Source organism: Pempheris klunzingeri, chromosome 21 (assembly GCF_042242105.1).
Source record: "Pempheris klunzingeri isolate RE-2024b chromosome 21, fPemKlu1.hap1, whole genome shotgun sequence".
NCBI classification, from domain to species: Eukaryota; Metazoa; Chordata; class Actinopteri; order Acropomatiformes; family Pempheridae; genus Pempheris; species Pempheris klunzingeri.
Window position 1 is genome coordinate 6,614,785 of NC_092032.1, and position 19,354 is coordinate 6,634,138.

General features: G+C 41.9%; 1 protein-coding gene across 1 annotated transcript in view; it reads right to left on the bottom strand.

Annotated features, from left to right (window-relative positions):
* The window catches only part of col11a1a (collagen, type XI, alpha 1a), a 77,217-nt gene that overhangs the window by 55,912 nt on the left and 1,951 nt on the right, over positions 1 to 19,354 (bottom strand). The window contains exons 2-7 of the mRNA XM_070852861.1: positions 15,837 to 16,001; positions 15,290 to 15,503; positions 12,062 to 12,224; positions 4,547 to 4,672; positions 2,573 to 2,665; positions 1,168 to 1,257 (exon numbers count right to left, since the gene is read on the bottom strand). Coding sequence (XP_070708962.1) covers positions 1,168 to 1,257; positions 2,573 to 2,665; positions 4,547 to 4,672; positions 12,062 to 12,224; positions 15,290 to 15,503; positions 15,837 to 16,001 — 851 coding nt within the window. The remainder of the gene's footprint in view (positions 1 to 1,167; positions 1,258 to 2,572; positions 2,666 to 4,546; positions 4,673 to 12,061; positions 12,225 to 15,289; positions 15,504 to 15,836; positions 16,002 to 19,354) is intronic.

Genomic DNA, 19,354 nt, shown 5'->3' on the forward strand with positions numbered 1-19,354 from the left:
ACATTTGCTTGTCAACAACTCCATTATGATAGAATATTCTGAACCACCTGTGGGTTTAGCCTGGTACACTCTGTATCTGGCACAAGCACTACAACCACAACCACTTGGCACACTTTTTCCTCTTCAAAACTGTGATCACCGGATTTAGCTTTGGGGAGCAACAAAATGGATGCAATTACACAGTTGTTATTGGCGGTTCTCCATCTTTTCCAAATTATACATTCAAAAGAACGCCTGTAGAATCACATCCATTTCTGAACACATCCGAACACTGCGGGAGACGATGCACATTCATAGCTGGCCGTGAGGAGATTTTAGTCGCGTTGATCATAGTTCTTTTTGAGGTAATTAGCAGAACTAGTGATCAAAAGCTGATGGTGTGATGGACAGGGCATACATTGTTAAACAGATAATCTCTAGTATCATTTACTGTAAGTAGCATAGGCTGAGAGAAGCTCTGCCAAAATCAGCTTCTTTTAATCCCGGATAAGGCTGCAAGTCTTGTCAACTCTCCGCTCTTTGGGTGGGTTATAACAGCAGGCGTGCCAGAGTGGCCGAGGTAACAAACAGCGCTCTCTCTAAATATCAAAAAAATCTAGATTTTTGTCTCTTGGTAAAACAACACGTTACTACACTAAAAGTATTTGGAAGGCCACATATCAAATATCATTTTCTAATCATGATATTAATATACAGTTCAGTAAGTATGGCACATAGTTCTCATTTCTATTACCCAAACTGCGTCGTACTTACTTCCATGTGCCACATATTTAAAAAAAAAAAAAAAGCGTAACTTTTGGTGTCTCAACTAAATATGTCTAATGTGCTCACTGGCTGAGAACTAACAAAAACTGCAACCTTAGCCAAAAACGTACGAGATGAAATAAAACTACAAAAAAACCTCCACGACGTCCACCGCATTATTTTCTAAGCATGCAACGAGCCCTGAAATCCACACGGTGCATGCAGTGGAACGAGAGGGTTTGTAGCTTTAAAAATGTAACCTCCCCTGTCCATCAGTTCTCCCACACACCAAAATCTTAATAAGTCAAAAAGATACGTCAGTTCATACCAGGTACTTCCTCGGGTCAAGTCTTCCTGGCTCACATTTCCCAAACCACCCCAAACTGGTTTTTAAAAGTAAATCAGAATGAAGATGAAAATTACCTCGTTGGGTCCGCTTGTGGCAAAAGGAGACTGAGAATCTACAGTTCCGTAGTCAATGTCTGTATTGTAATCTCCTTCTACAATGTTTGGCTGAGTCATGTTGAAAAAAGGAAAGAAATATAAAGCGAGGGTTAACACAAAGGCCCAAACCAGAGGTTATTTGCTAGGGGTCTTTTGAAGCTGGCTACAGACTCTGCTACTTCTACACAGGAGAGGTTAGGGAGCTCTAAGTCTGCCATCACAGATTTTCCTTTCAAGGCAGGAAGATCTTGATGGGATTTGGTCTTTTCTTTACGTGAACGTTTACCCTAAAATTGCCTCGGGGTCGTGCTGGCGCTGTGGCCTGGTAGCCAGGCATCTGTCGCTTCTTCTTAGCGGCAAACTTTTTAACTGGTGATTTTTTGGCAGCCAAGAAGTTTAAGGGCTTGGCCTTAGTTTTACTGAGGGACTTTCTGCTCCTCTTCTTTTTCATGGAGACACTACGTTTCTTTCTCTGGAAGAGGTGGCGGCGACAAAGAACACCAAGACAAACATGGAACATTCAAAAGTGGAAATGATTTAAAAGGCACAATCCACGAGTGTTGTACTGTTGAGTCTTTTCCGACCCAACTAACCCCATGTGCTAGACTTTGCGGTAGTGGCCCATGTACAGTAGTTGACGTGCATGGTGGTTAAAATAGTGACCACATATGCCAACTACAAGGGCTGCAGTTAGAATGCCGAGCATGATAATGTTACCTTTAGCTTATGTGACTGTTAGGCAGAAAGGGTGCAGTACAACAATCGAGGACTGGGCCTTTCATGTAGACACACAAGAGAATTGTGGGGCATATGGTGCATAAGTATCTATCTGGGACAGATTCAAAAACAAAACAAGAAGGATTTTTTTTGCCTTTCAGCAACTCTTCAGAGCTACTGCAGTGATAACATACCCACAGTGAAATAATTGTCTTTGCTGCAGTTTCCAAAATGTAACATGAAATGTTGCTGATATTGTATGCAGGGGAAAAAAGAAAGTGGCATTTTCCCAGTCAGACAAGGCAGCAGCCTCACAAAACAGACACAAGGAGGACTGACACAATGGGTATGTTTACATGCACAACCCAAATCTACCTCTGCTGCCTTATAGTGAAGTCATGATCAGAGTAGGCAAAACCAGGTCAGGACACCTAAATCATTATTACTTATTATTACCAATACTTTTGGTCAATGCTTCTGGAGAAAAATTCTAATCAGAATATTATCATAAAGCTGACTGTTCCCAGTTATTGGTGTGCACATACACATAACACCGAGACACACAGACAACACACAGGACGAACTGAGGGATGGGATGGATGACTGACAAAAAGAGACAATATAGGAAACATATTTTTTTCTTTTTTCTTTTCCTTTTTTCATTTACCTGTGGTTCAGAATACTCATCGGTTGGAATGATGTCTGTGGCTCCCTCAGAGTAATCATAGAACTGAGGGTAATATAAATCATCAGTAGTGTACTAGAAAGGTACAGAGAGAGAGAGGAGAGAGAGTGGGACGAAGAGAGGTCGTAGTGTTAGCATTAGCATCAAGGAGGCAGAGTGCTCGTTCAGCAATGGGATGATACACGTGGCATATATCATCCTGAGCATGCTATTTGTTCAAACAGCCAAATAATTGTATATAATTATTTATAACATATTAGAATATAGAATTGTGGTGATGATGAAATAAAAAAAATAATTAGTACTCCATCTGCTGGAATGCTTTTACAGTAATCATTGCAACTGCACAGACAAACGGTTAAAGGTTGAACAACACGAGTGCATTATTTATATTACACACCTAGCACCAACGTATTATTTAGAATATATAAATACATTATGTTTCATGTCCGCTGATAATTAAAAAAATCCTCATTACCTTGAAATAATTGAAACCAAGCGATACTGAATTGGATAACGGTCTTAATGTGGTAAACAAATGTGTAAATAAAAACCATGTGGGTCTTGGCCCACAAACATGTAAGCAGATGGGATGTTTAAAAGCTCATAAAACAAAGGAAAACAACAGAGAACCCTCCGAGACAAAAATACCAGCTGCGTTTCAAAGATATATCGTAATGGAACCTTCTCACTGCGAGCATGTAAATTATACGCTTCAGGACTTCTAAGTTCAGCTGGATTAAAGAGGTTTGATTTGAAGAAAGTGACGCCTCTTTTACTTATCTAGCAGTTCTTTATCAAGAAGGCAAAAAATGAAATTATATAAATATAATAACGCTCTCATAAAGTGCAGGGGAAGACCCAGACTTCTAAAAGTCTAAAAGTTCATCACTTTGTGCTGCCACTTAGGAGTGAGGTCTGACTGTGATGCCATGATCAGTTGATTAAAATGTATGGTATGTTGGCAGTATGGCAGAATGTATGTATTTCCAATTCTCAAATTAACCAAACACAGATGGTTCTCTTGGGTTAAGTTTGCACTTGGTTCAGGCTTCGAATTCCAGTTCTATAGCTGGTCTGTGTCCATGATTGTTTCGCTGTGCCCCTCATAACCACCTTAATGATTAATGAGCAAATGTAAGAGGAGTGTTACAATGTTCCACTTAAGTCTGATGCAGATTTAAGTGAGCGAGTGGTTAAAATGGTTACATATATATATATATATATATATATATATATTCCACTCTTGGCTGCTGCTTGGACTTGTTTTCTCTAACTCACAGGAATCAGAATTAAGAAAACAGTTGGGGTTAATAGGCTTTTATATATTGCATATATTTCCAAGCGGCTTTGTGTGATTACAGTGTGGGTAGTAGAAGTAAATGAACAATGTCTAACTTGAATTAACGTGAATTTATTCACATATATGTGCTTGCCTCTGTAATTGTCTTGGCGGTACTGGCATAGGCAGCCTGAATGATCACTACTCATTTAAGTCTGCGCTTGCAATACTTGATCCACTGCTTGATAACTCTCCTCTTGTACATTCTATTTTATACATATTTCAACTGTGCAGTTGTATCTTTAGTCATGTCAAGTCTCTAGAGAGCTGTTTAAACATGTACCAGTGCACCAGGACCATATGTCTTTCCCAAAGTGGAAATCCTGCTTAGCCAAACACTGAAGTCTGCTGTGAAACACGTTAACAAAACAAGGTCAAATGCTCGCCAAAATGGACACATGACACTACAGAAGAACTAAAAAATCTAATAAATAACCATATAATAGAGCTATAACATGAAATCCCTTTTGAAAAGATTAGGTCACTAAAATAAAACTTGCAAACTGCAGTTGCTTTATTTTGTAAAAGTGAAGCACTTCACTTCCTCCTCTTGCAAAACTAATTGGTCTGATTGGTTCATTATGAATCTCCCCCACCCTCCCTGTCTTGCTCACCTCTTCCTCTGGCTCCTGGGCCTGCAGGGATTCGCTGTGGGGAGTGTCACAGTCTGGGCTGTAATGTTCACAGTAGTCAAATGCTGCTTTGGGATCAGCCACAATCAGAAGTTGCTGGATGTCACCCTGCAGAAAACAGAAGACCAAACTGGAGTTAGACCACTATCTTCATACAGAAAGAAATCAAATAAAAAAACATTCACACATACTGGGTAAAGTGACATAAAAGTGCATTTTAAATGGCATGTGATCTCTTAGGTCCCACACACTTACAGAGTCTGGCAGAGTAAATCCCCCACACCACCCCTGTATGATTAAACAGCTTGGCACACACCCCACACTCAGAATCCACACTCACGTGGTCCAGGGAGGAAACAAAGTTCAGACACTAGGAAAATTATTATCATCAGCGCCGAGGTTTACCTCAGGAAATCAAATAACCGTGTATCAGTAAGACACAAGCAACACCTGGCATGGCCATGTGCGACTTCATTCTTACTATTAAGAGCAACAGCAAGAGCTAGTGCACAATATGAGGATATAATTTCCAGTGAGTTTTTTGTCTTCAGCATTTACTGTTATATCTCCTGTTGCAGTACTTTACTTAACATACATTTTTTTTTTTAATGCCACAGCAAACAACCCTTTTTGTAATCCTTCCCAAAAATATTATCCAAAAAAACAAGTTTTTTTCTTTCACACTCAAATAGCAATATCGTTACTGTCCACAAAATCAGTCAAGCTCTGAATCAAACCCAATTGTCAACAGCTTTTATTTTGAAGAAGTAGCCCACAAGACCACATGGTTACTGATGGTGTCTGGTGTAATGAGCGTCAAAAGGGATTGTGCTAAAATTAAGCCAGCTCTAAAAATGTCACTTGGAAACAAAAACTACTGAGCCTACAATATGCAATGGCTTTCTTGCAAAACCATTAAAATTGCACACAGGAAAGAATAAAACCTTGGAAATCTGAGACAGGGTTTGGGAAAGTCACTCACACCATTATGCTCTCTCTATGGTTAGGAAGGGACACCACAATGCTTGACACCATTCCAGCTCTGTCTCGCCTTGTTATCAGTCCTAGAGCCAAAGCACACAGCTCACTGCAAGACAGTGAACACATTGGCGAAAGCATCTGGATTCTTCTTTTGAGTCTGTAATTGCTTGAACCGAGTTCCTGAACCCTGCTTTTTGAGCCTTTATACACATTGCAAAGACAGCTGAGGGGGGTTCTTGAGAGGTGGTTGAAGGAGCACGCCTTTGGTTAGGATGTTTGGCAGGCGAGCACACAGAAATGCCTAAACCCAGAGGTAAAATCCTGATGCATTTATGTCAGGGGGGGGGACACTATACGTTGAAGAGCTGAATAGACGATTGGCAGAGAAACACGAGAGAAACGAAGCAGGCTGCAACTTGCCAAGAGAATGTGTGTGTGAGTGTGTGTGTGTGTGTGTGTCTGTCCGTCTCACTGTGTTAAAAGTAGATCTATGGATACTTAACATGCACCATAGTATAAACATCCATGTGCTAAGGCTTGTCCCATGGGAAAACGAGCAGTGCTCCTTGAACCATCCATCAACATCTCGTTGCACAGCTTCAATTTGACAGTCCAGATATTTCTCCCTGGGTGCCTCTGAGTGGATGGAATGCTACCTTGATTTATCTCACTGGTTGAGCGCAAGTCTAAATAAAAGCATATATTGTCGGTCAATTACAAGTTGGACGCGATGCACCTGCAAACCGAACTTGAAAACGGGACGCAAGCACCCACTCTGCTTTGCTTAGTCAGCTACTACTTCAAGGCGTTATGGCTCAGATTGACAAATACCTGATCTTATCTTACTGTTATGCCTATTTCCAACCTTCTGGTTTAGTGTCACACCACTTCTGTCCATATCCAGTCATTATACTGCAGGTGTTACATTCAGCATGGCTATAATCCTTAATAGTTCAGTGTAACTAGGGCATCACCTCACTTCTACTGTGTGAAACATCAGGTTGAGATCCATTTTCTGTTGAAATGCACAAGCTGAAAAATGTCTGTAAAGTAACTGCCATGGCCATTAAAGAAGTTACAGCAAAGTGCTTATTCACTTTCTGGCTGAGATACGATCAACGCTGCTCTGTGTCTGTACGGTAAACATGAAACAACATTAACAGCCAGGAGCTGCTTAGCTTAGCTTAGCATAAATGCTGGAAACAGGGGGAAACGGCTCTGTCTAAAGGTAACAAAATGCACCCACTAGCGCCCCCCCCCAAAAGCTTGTTAATTAACACGTTACATCTTTAAAGCGGTATCTTAAAATTTTGGCGACTACAACAAAAATAAAATTTCAGGCAATATGAGTAAACATGCAATTTAAATTCTCGGTGTCCTCGTTGGAAGAATTAATGCGGCGCTCTTGAAAGATATCCCATCAATTAACCTTTTTATTGGCCACTGAAAAGGTGTACAATACTGACCATGAAAAAACAAAACTGACCAGCCAAGTGGGCATGGGACAGGAGTAAAACCTGGGTGCCAAGTCAAAAAAGGCTTCAGTTGAGGTGTGTGTGTCTGTGTGTATGTGTGTTTTGGAAGGCTTGACAGAGAAAGAGAGATCAAGCATTGCCCTGAGTCAAGCTGACATGTATTACCTCATGTGTCACCCTAAGACCAACAGTGAATGCTTGAACCCTGCCTAGAGTCAGCTCTAATTAGTCCGTGTCTGAGAGCCACCCGTCTGCACACAAATAGGCTGTGGAGACATGGTGTTCAACCCCCAGACCAGATCAGCACAGCTATTGTAGGAAACTTTTGACTGTTTCATGGGAGGACATGAGCAACATGACAGGCACACTCAATAATAAATGAATCAGATAATCATCTTTACACCTGCCATAAGTATTTATAATCCTTTTCTATAATTTAGAATCCTTTTCTGGTAGAAATAACAGTCCTATGGACACGTTTCTTCCTTTACCAGTGCATTTAACTGTCTTTCTAGTGGAGAATAAGATCGCAGCCAAAAATCAGCACCAACCGAACAAGAGTCATCCAACAAAACTAAGACAAGGCAAGTGAGAAGCTGATGTCAACTCAGGAGGGGAACACCATGCGGGACCCAGAGACAGACTGGCAGGGATTTAGGAGAGCAGCTGGGATGGTAAAAGATGTTTTCTGCTGAGAAACACCTGGGGAGAGTTATGCCGAGGCTCTGGGCCTGTCTTCCATTGTGCACCGCTGAGATAAAAGCCCCTGGCAACTTGGAGCAAAGCCAGAGCTCCAGAATATGCCCCTCCTGGCTACAGCACAGCACAGCACAGCACAGTGCGGCACAGAAACAGGCCCATGCAGCTTGAGGCTGTGTGTTAATAACTGCAGTGTCAAAGGCCAAAGAGAAAAGAGAGAGGCTAAAAGAGAGAAGCAGGGTCAAGAGCAACAGCTGAGACTTATGAAACTTTGCAGAGCGCCCTTTACCTGTTATACCTGCTGTTATATTAATATATTCTTGGTGGTGTTCACTTTAAGTGGAGCTTATGAGGCATTCAGATGCGTCATTGCTAAAATATAAGTGTGTGACAATTCTAGCGATCGGAGGATGATGACAGTGACAATGTGAAAAAAAAAACACAAGTCAAATAAAAGGAAGACACTTCGGGGTGTGTATGATGGAACTATTTTAAACTACGATTTTAAACTATGATCGAAGTTAGATATTTCTAAAGTTTTTGACTGGAGAGCTGGCTGACCACCCAAAGAGCTGCTTCGACTCTGTGGTGTCCGATCACGAGTATCAGAGTTAAACGATCACCAATAAATCTGAAATGTGCGAACTGAATTCTTCCTTCATTTAATTAGCGCTGAATTTCTTCTTTACACTGTGTTGGCCACAGCTGAGACACACCTCATAGTACAGGAAAATAATGGTGTTTGATGGCAGTACAGAGCTCATGACGCCATGCATCATCGTCTCTAAGCACTACCTACCTTGACCTCATCCTGACCACAAGGCGCCATGGGATATAAATACACATGGAAGGGGTCAAAGGTTACAGCAGTGCACGGTAAAAGGGTTTGATTTCCACAGAGGAGCTGCATGGGGACAACCTCTATGTTTTGAATGCTCGGTATACAGTAGTGTTTAGTTTTGCTGTGACAGAGGCTCCTTTGTGTTTCCTCTACTAAAATCCAACTGCATGTTTTAATTACAGGGTTCGCGCAGGGCATCACCGGCCAAATCAAAACACAAGTAGTCATCACCATTGGTCCTTTGACATACCTTTGCTCAGGGCAACGGTCCAACTATAACTAACTGTAATTAGACAGCCCCATACAACAATTAGTCACTTCCCCACAGTCAAAACAGTACAGCTTCCCTGAGAGGAGGAAACTAAGCAGGAAGAAGTTTCCACACCAGAGAGTTGGAGGTCTGCTTGACAAAACATGACATTAAAAGATAGAGACAGGTAAAGCTAATTTAGTTTGGTGTGATAACATAGCACGGATCCTGAACCATCTTACTTGGAGTTTAGTTTCTATGTAACAGCTACGAGAGTTATAACAGCGGTTGTTACAAGCTGTTTGGACACAGTCAGAGGGACGCTCTCTAAAAAGGATCCAAAACAAACCAGTATGTTATTTTTAGACGAGATGCATCCTCTAGCAGTACTGATGGTGTGGCATAGAAATGTGTCTAGTCCTTTAGGGAAGACACACACACACACACACACACACACACACACACACACTCAGAAACAGAGGGAACAGGCAGGCTGGTATGTATATGCTCGATTAAGACAGGTAATGTCAGCCAGGCATGAATAGACAGTCTCATAGCTTTGGCACGGCAGGGAGGCCTCGAGGTGGGTAGGGTGGAGAGGGAGGAGGAGGTGGTGAGCAGGGGAGAATATGCAGGGAGGGGAGGAGATGAGGAAATGAGGAAGGCCCGACGGGGCAATGAAAGACTCCCATTCATCTAAACCAGATCCCTTTGCGACAGCGGTCGCCTCCAACCTGGGGCAGGTATGGCATGAATGGACGTTTATGAAAAATACGGGTCAGCTTGAGAAAACAAATGTTTTAATAAGTTTGAATAAGGGAGAAAATGTTTTATTATTATTGATTTTACTATCAAATCTGCTCCTGGAAACCAAAAACTCACACCCAGTGGTTTTAACAGGGAGCAAAAACTATAAATAAATAAATAAATAGTCAGAGCTAAGATAGTTAAGCTTGTCCATGGGTTTCTTACACATAAATTACTGCATATTGTAATCAAATCAAATATTGTTACTAATTAAAATAAGTCTTTGACATAGACTACGTTAGGGTGAAGCATTTCCTCGCCAAACCTTTTAGCAAAACCGATTTTACCATTGAATTTATTTTCTCATTATGATCAGCGACTTGCATACAGAATGCCAAGGTATTTTCTATCCCCTGTACATCCCAGCATGCATCAGGCCCCGTGGATCTCTGAGCAGAGAGGGGACAGAGAACAGACAGGAGACCTGTTCCAAAAACCACACAGAGAAGACCCTGTTAACTGACTTATGGCTCCTATTTTCAGCCCCTTCCACTGGCCAACCTCTGACTGGACACACTGTTTCATACAAATGCTGGTTTTGGTGCCCTCTCATAAATCTAATCAGAACTGACAGGAGATATGAAAGCAAATCTGCTTAGACAACTTGCACCTAAAAAACGTCTCTTCTTTGTTGAGTGATACGAGTGCGGTAATCTCAGTCTGTCTACAATCAGATATCAACAGCAGACTGATTTTATATTTTGCCTAATGAAGGTCAATTAGAAGTGCATTATCATTAAGAGATCATTTTCTTTCAGCCTCCTACTGGCAGAGGCTAAAATAACCTTAAATAATATTTCTTTGATTAATATCTTAACATCATATCATCAAACCGATATAACTCATGTGTACAGTACTATGGCAGGATCTTTTTCAAACAATGCAAAATCAATGCTTTTCTATTAAATATCATTCATATTCCGTTCATCTCTTTCATCTGACTTGTGATGATACAACAACTCTTTTTTTTTAGCAACAGAGAGCAAAAAAAAGAATCATTGTTCACGCAGTAAATGGCTTCAAATATGCAGGGCCCTCTGTTTCCGTGGTGATGACAAGGCATGCCAAAGAATATGTCTCTTAAAACCAGAGTGGCAGCATCAATCATCCAAACATGGCATCAGAATAATGACAAGTCATTCCCGCTGACCATAAACAAACCAGCACACTCTCACCAGCAAACATAGCCCCCGTACAGCTTTAGAGTGACCTTTGCTTCCCACCAGAAAAGACCACAAGTGTCACGACAATTCAGTCATTATTTACATCTGCCTGACCCCACTGCCTCCACCTCTGGATGAACTGTGCCCATACTGTGTTCATGCTAATGGCACAGTTCTACTTAATTCTTAAACAATCTTGCGTCCAAAATGTAAAACTTTCTGCACATCGGAAGACCTACCAGACATTTAAGTTTCCAGACGTTGGCGGTTAGATTTTTGTATTTAACAGGAAACGTCTTTGGCACCTCAAGGCTTACAACTGTTGCAAAAGAAGCAGCCTTTCTTCTCTAGAGCCATGTGCTTACATGATGGGATAACCTTTTTTTTTTCTTCCAACTAATATGTTTAATTCATTTCAAAAAACAATCAAGATAAACAGGGATTCAGAAACTCTAATGTCTCTCTAACTCTAATTAATATCTCCCAATCAATGCAATACTATCGTCAATCTAATCAAGTCAGAAATCTATTCAAGTCGATCCAAGAGAACTCTTCAACAAGGCCAGTTATTTTTTGGTAAACCTATTGCATGTGAAGATCCCATAGCACTATGTGTCCCTAATTAGAACCTATAGAGAAGCTTTAACAAATGATGTCCATGCTCTTTGACATAACTATGGCCAGAATCTCACAGCATATCTGAATGCTGTCACCAGGTAAGGAGGAATAACATCCCAGTTAGCCTAAAAGACACTGTATCAACATTCATTTACAGCTAATGTCTGCTTGGACTTTTTGGAGCGATGTAAAGCTGATGATCCTCAATTGTTGTGATGTTATCAAGTAGTAAATCAAAAACAATACAAGCCTAACACCTGTCATCAAACTACATTACAGCAGCCGCTGCCTGGATGAAAGGTCTCAGATATCTCAGATATATGTATGATATCTATCTGATCGTCCTCATAAAATCAAAAGAAAAGAAGATCTCCAGAACTTCTCTAGCTTCTATCATCTCCACATTCCTCTCCGGTGACATCGAAGGAGTCCTGGATTTCCTCAACGGGACTTAAAATAAAACTCCTTGAAGCAAAGCACTTCAAGCTGTGTTTGAAATCTTGTCACACAGCGAAGACCACTACTTTTGGGGGCACGCTTTTGTCATAGATGGTTTGTTCATGCTGTCTGATCAGTAGGTCAATACTGACCTGGCTGTGGCGCCAATATGCTGCTTAAGCAACTCAGCCACGATTGATATGTTCACCTCACTGAAAACTTTACCTGGAAAATCTCCTCATCCAGGATCCTGGTGCCGAACACGGTAATGCCATTGGTGCTGATGGAGGCGTGGTCACTCCTGGGGAGAGGCTTGATGATCTTCTTCTTACAGTCTACAATGATGGTGACTGTCTTCTTCTCCACGCTGATGGCCACACGGTGCCACCTGGTCAATGACACAACAAGGATAGATGAGAAACATAAAAAGCTAAGATCAATCAGAATAACAGAAAATACTACGGTATGCATATAGTAGGGAAATAACATAATGTCTGATTGTGGGCAGTTTTTGAAGAGTTTGATCAATTCTAAGGAAACCTCATGAGGACTAGAATTAATAGTATTAAAATCCATCTTTTAAGCATCACAACAGACCTCGAGGAGAAAGAAACCCAGAATGCTCTGCTGTATGATGTGACTCACTCCAGAGGCAAATACTCTAAGAAACATGAACTTCAGAGTTATGTATATTTCGATCGACAACACCCATAGATGCAAAGGGTTAACTGGGGTCACACGTGAGTCTGACACCTCCCTGGACCATTTGCCACTGCACTTTAGGACTATTGCATACCAGGCAGCAGTGGACCACATTCTTGCCCCCACACTCTGGCCCTGTTTAACACGGGATTACACTCATTAAACTCCAAACTTAATCCTCCTTCTGGGTTACTCGGCATGACAGACATGGTGAACATTGTGGAAAGTGTGTGTCAGGATCCAGGAAGGCCTGCCTTGCCAGAGCAGGAGACACACAGTCAAAACATTGTTCTGAGGTGGAAGATGAGACCTGGCACCACTGTAGCTCAAGATGGCAATATAAGGAGTGTTTATTACATGTACAGAAATGAATCAGATATAGCATATCTGTATGGTAAATCTTAGCAGAAGAAGAAAAATGTTCAATTATGGAGCAAATCTAGATTGTACAGACTCATTGCAGGGCAGGAAATGGAGCTGATGCAACGCTCTCTAAGCTTAGCAGTAGGGGAGGAAGGATTGCTTGTCACTTTATGTGGCAGCAGAAGCAAATGTTGATATGAATAGGTTTAAGCATTTAAATGAAAGCTCTTATTTCAGCAGAAGCTCGAATAAAATAAAACCGACAGCGTTCAGTGTAAGAGCTCTCTAGAAACCCTCCCATTCACCTCCCCTTCCCTTTAGGAAAGGGATAATGCTCTTTTTCACCTCATCAATATCGTCATTGTGCCTGTCTTTTCAAGCTTGGCTTAATAACAATGACAAAACATCCACAGGGACTGCAGAATGTACGCAGCCTAAGCTGTACTCACTGAACATTTTAGACAATGGCCTGGAGCTGGAATGTATCTAGACCAAGAAGAGTTCAAAATCCTCTACAGAAAATGTTGTTCTTGAGACAGTGGGTCACAAAATTACATAGTGGATAGAAACCCTACAAGACTAGCACAAAGCTGGCTTTGTTGCAGCATGCACATAAAGCAGTTATTGCTGACATGAGACTCTTGAGGGATTTACCAAGCTTCCCTCTATCATGATAACTCTGTCCACACTTGATCTCTTTTTAAGCCAATCTGGGTCACGAAAATATTTTGACCGGGTTATGACTTCCTTTCAAAGCTCACAAAACAAACTACCCCCAAATAGCATGTTCAGCAAGTGAAAAAAAGTTAATAACACTGGAGGACAATATGAAATACTATTCCAAATGATGCATTTTCCCTGCAGCCTGTCTGTTTATTTATTCCCCCCTTGCCCCTGCACATGGACTCATATTGGCTAAGCTGAAGCTCTGAGTGAGAATTCTGGGATTTCTGAACCTGGGAGCAGATAATCAGGTTTATGCTAAAAGGTTAGGAGTGCAGTTTCTGGTTGGGTGAGGTAATCCAGGGGGGTAAAAAGGAAGTTTAGGACAGCCTCTTTCCTCTCCTCTCCCCCCTCCTCTCTCTAAAATAACAGCGGCAGTGAGTTCATGGATGAGGTCAGGTTGCCCATAGCAGTCCCTGCTGTGCCCCAATAATCCAGTGTCTCCCTGTCTCTGACCTGTCTCTGTGCCCATGGACCCCTGATGAGATGGATAATCCGGTCATGAGCACCTGTGGTGCAACAACAGGAAGATCTGGGTTGTTTTCTTGCTTTTATCAAGAAGAACAAGTCAGTGGAAAGCAGAAAACGTTTGAATGTTTGAGTTGATTTGGAAATTAAAGCGGCATTAAGATGATTAAAATGCCACTGAAATCATCCCACCTCTAATAAGCATGCATGTATATTCATGAGAAATGTGGTCAAAATATAGAAAAATACATTCTGCTTTTCCATAGACAACCAGTAGTATAGTCTATGTGATATGCAAGTCTATGCTGTATACCCACTAAGGAACCTACAGGACTTCCATGTACCCACCTAAAAAGGCTGCATAACAATACAGTTTTGCGAAAGACTGAACAGATGTTGCCGAACATGCAGAGTGACTCTTGTCGTCTTTCCTCAGCCCCAGAGACAGTGAGGGGCCTGGGCTGCACGTCACACTACTTATTGGGAACAGTTATCCAACTTCAAACATGGTCGTGGGTCACATGCATCGTTCCACACCAGTCACTTCAGACTGTTCATCTGCAGTCGCAGTCACTATCACACAACATACAGTTTCTCAAAGTAAAACACATATTAGATGTCAAGTTGCAGCAATTTTTTGCATATCTTGTATCATATTATGATTAACAGTTTGCTGTACAATGATTTATCTATTTAGAGCAACACAGCAGGAAAAATAATTTGTGTAAATTCTTGCATACCTTTGACGAATTTACGATATCTCAGCCTCAAGACACAGCTGATATGAGTGTCATTACAAGAAGTGATCTATCTGAGCATAGGAAACACATGGTCATATTGTTTTTATACATGACATGAGCAAGATTTTACTTACTTACTTTATGATTTTACTCAATCATAACTTCATAAAGAGCAGAAAAAAACTGCAAATCCCTCAATAATGAGTGAATGCATGTACTGTATGCAGTAGCAAGTGTGGTGGTGCTTATGGGCTGTCAGTGGTGGGAGGATGGGGGGGGGGTATATCTAATCCAGTATAGTATATCAGAACAGTATATCTACTACCACTACAATAAACTAGACCCCACCACTGTAGACAACAACGACAACAATGCTTTGATTAAGCACATGATCAAATAAGACGAGCCAGTTGTAGAGTATCTGTCCAGCAGTGTGTGTGTTTGAGATTTAACATACTTTCCGTCAGCAAGGTTGAGAGTGCGGAACAGAGGGTAGTCCTCCGGGGCCGGCTTCCCTGTCTGATCCTCGTACAGGAAGACAGGCGAGCGTCCCACCTCCACGCCCAGCTGCTGGACTCTCTGCTCGTTGTAAATGGACAGCAAGAAGGACTGGAGGCCAGACTTGGGGCGCACTGTGGTCAGGATGGAGAAGTCCTCAGGAAAAACGCCTCCTGCCCGGCCAAAAAGGGGGGGTTGGGAAAGACAGGTGAATGGGTTAGAGTTAATGTATGAATATAGTGTAACACTATTATCATGTGACCAACGGCCTCTTCATAGAAATGGAGGTGATTTGTGCCTCACAGTATCTAAATCATGAGACTTCTCTAGAGCTACAGAAATCAGTTATTTGAACAGAATTGCAAATGTTTTAGATCTTGCATGTTAACAATGATAACAACATGATAACAATCAGAGCAGTCACAGAACTGAGACACAACCGGTTTACACATGACATGAGGAGGTTTCAAAGTTAAGTCAGTTAAAAGTTAGAAAGTTTATCTTACCAGGGAACAACTGTGTGGTGGGGGCACTGATCTGGACCTGCTTGGACACTCTGTAAGCTGAGTCCGGCTTTGATGCTCTTCGGTGTGTGCAAAATCCTGATGTTTTCGTCACTCCTTCGGGGTAATTTTGAAATTCTAATACTTTTAGCACGTCCACTGGCTCTGCTGATCAGGGGAGCAGAAAAAAAACATGGGTTAGGTCAGATTATAGGTTTCTGTAGGCAACGTTTGGTTAAAGACCCTCGGCACATGGATGATGGATGATAAAAATACTGAACGTCACTGTTTGCATAATGTCAAACTTTTTAGCATCAGTTTGTTATATAGTAGGTTTTTCAAATTTAAGGAACGTGCGTGTGGTAAATAAACACAGGAATGATTCAGGCAAAAAACAACAGGCCCTAATTATCATCATCCCATACAAACACCGTTTCCAAATGCCATCAACATGGCACAATGACACATCTGTCACAGTATCAATGACACAACATACTCTAATATATAAACTCCCCACTAAACACCACGTCTGAATAGTTCCGTTAGAAAATGTTGCCTTCCTGTGGCTCTACGGGCTCTTCTGACAGGAAATGTCTCCGTCAAGTCCAACCAAAGAGCATAATGAACAATGTGCCAATAGAGATCTAGTTCTGTAACACCTGGATAGGTTTACCTTGATAAGGGTCACCAGAGGCTCTCTGGGTTTTTCATTCTCTTCAATCCGATGCACTTCATATAAAAGGAGCTTGGGTGGCCCGATGGTGCCCACAGAGACCCATGGGAAAGCATTATAATTATGCCTCTTCATCAAAACACCCTCTCAGTGTAAGACATCAGCTTGGTGAACATGATAGGCCAGAGACCACAGTGCCACAGTATATTGAGTCTCTCTTACATGAGCCATTCGTACCTAGGAGATGTTTTGCTGAGTGAGGTCCATAAAAGGGAGAATTCATGCAAAATGATATCATGAACGTTATCTACATGCCTTACTCTCCAGCAATACAATCCGTATGTGACAATTCAATTCAGTTCTATTGTTATAAACCAGACTTTGCTTTAAGAGGTCGCTGGACGTAAAGTAAGTGGGTGCTCTGAATGAAGCCCCATACAAAAGCTTAAAATCCATGAATTGAAATAAAAGTGGGTGCTCGCTTCACTACAAAGAGCATAACAGTATCAAACTAAAACAGGCAATATAATGGCAGACTGTTAAATGTAATAACATTCATCTCTTTTGTGGGGTAAATAAGCATGCCAAGGTGCTAGAAAGCATCAGCAAGCCTTTCCTGACAGCTCTAAAGCCACTGTTTTGGTTGGCATGTAGAGGTCAGATCACTCTGAAATTTCTTCAACTTCTTGATACCAGGGGATCTTAAAAAAAAAAAAAAGACACTCTCAACCCTCTCTGGTCAACGTTCCAGCTAGAGAGCTGTACTCTGCTCAGAGAAACACACAGTCTGGGTACAAGTCCCCGCTGCAACATGAATCTATTACTACTAAATCTGAAGGTGCGGCGAGCACTGCTGATACAGATAGTTTAGTATAATATCACGTGCTGATAGTCGGTGCTGATAACACTGTTATTTGAGCACACTATTCAGGCCTAGACAACAAATCTCTCATTGCTGTGGGCCTGTCTCACTCAAGGATTGGATTTTTTCTGGAAGGCAAGCAACAGAAATGTAGAATATCAAAGGTTTCAAATGGCCTTATGTTCGAGGACCATATACAACACCTGCAATCGACCAGATGCATATCATGCATCATGCAACCATGCATATCCATAGTACAAAAATCTGCAGAGCTCCAACAAGCCATTTCACAAAAAGCATCCTGACTGTGATGGCAGAAATCACATGTTCCTCTAAGGATCATTGGTGTGGGATGATTGAGCTCAGTTAGAATAAATGAGGATCTTCAATGTCAACCCACCAGGGTCCAACTCACTCTGATTCCAACAGAGGACATAGAGCAAACACAGATAAGCAAAATTTATAAAACATCACAAAAAGAAAAAAGTGAGGTTGAGGTCAAAATCAGCAAACGTTTTCTCTGTAGGAATGCCATTACTAAGGACAACTTGGCCTTTCTTGTAGCTTGTGAGGATGAACCAGCTACTTACTTTGGAGAGTGAACTGAGGAGCTCATTGTTACATCCTGCAGAGCTGCTTTCAGTTCAAACCCCGGGACTCATATGTTCCAGATGTGACAATTTGGCCAGGCTACGACCCTCGCACAGAGGTGCTGAGAAAATGTCAATACTGACCAATCCGTTAAGGTGGCCAAATGAGTGTGCACAGGTTTTAAAATAGAGCATCTGATGAGCTGGTGTGAGTTTGCCCTCGGGGCTGAGCAAACAGCCCGTGTAGCTACCAGCAGATCTCAGGTGGCATGGAGGGATGGACCTTCCTTAGTTTGCACAAGAGAGAAACTTCTAGCCAACCCCTCTGATCAGGCGAGACAGCCTCTATTTCTGTTATTGGTTTGTCTGAATGTCATTATGCAGATTGCAGCAGTGTGCGGAGGAAGGGAGGACAAGCATGACACATTACCATAAGACACAGATCGACTGATCTGATATTACTTCCATCATGTTCACAGGTACACGGATTTAAACGGTGTGTTTCAGGAGATCACATGACACCATTCTTCGGACAGAGGCCAAAAAAAATCTCAGTCTCAGCTCATCCTTCATCACTTAGTATGTACGACTGGAGCAAACTGATAGCATAAATAAATAAATCCTCTTGCTGCCATTTTCCACACTTACATCTTTACAGAAATGTGAAATTAGCTGGTAAACGGAGGAGGACCTTTTCACCTGCAGCTCCCTGAGACTCTAATAATATCTTCAGCCAGAATGTCTCTCTCTATATATCCCCCACCTCCCCCCCCCACACACACACACACACCACCCCACTCTCCCTCTCTCTTTCCCTCAGCTTCCACCATGCTGCCGGCTAAAACAAGACAGCTTTATGCTGGTGTCATACCAAAGAAACTTCACTGAGACCTACCCAGTTTTTCAAAGCATTTTTTTTTTCTCTCCACCCCGCCCCCCACCGCCCCCGCCCCCCCTTGCCTTTCCTCTCATTAGCTCCTTTGACTGTATGCCTCCATATGAACAACATAGCAAGTTATCATGTAGTGTTAAACCTTTTTTCAAAAATCCACACATGTAATAGAAGCAGAGATCTCCTGAAAGCTACTCTGATCATCCCCATTTGAGAATTGACAGTTTTGAGTTGTAGCTTTGTGTGGAGGAAGAAAAGCTCGTCCCCAAATGATCCGGAGCTGACTATTAATGTGTGATAGCTACGCAGGACAAAGGTCCAGTCCAGCAAGAAGCTGATAAGCTGATGTTCCCAGTTGAGCACATTGGGCAGAGGACTCTGAAAATGCTAGCTTTGTCTGCTGGAATGCACATCTGAGCCTGCGCCCCGGGGGCTGAGAAAACGTGTCTGTACACTGCTAGATGGTGAGGGCACCCTGCAGAAACAGCTTCAGCTGACTGAGAC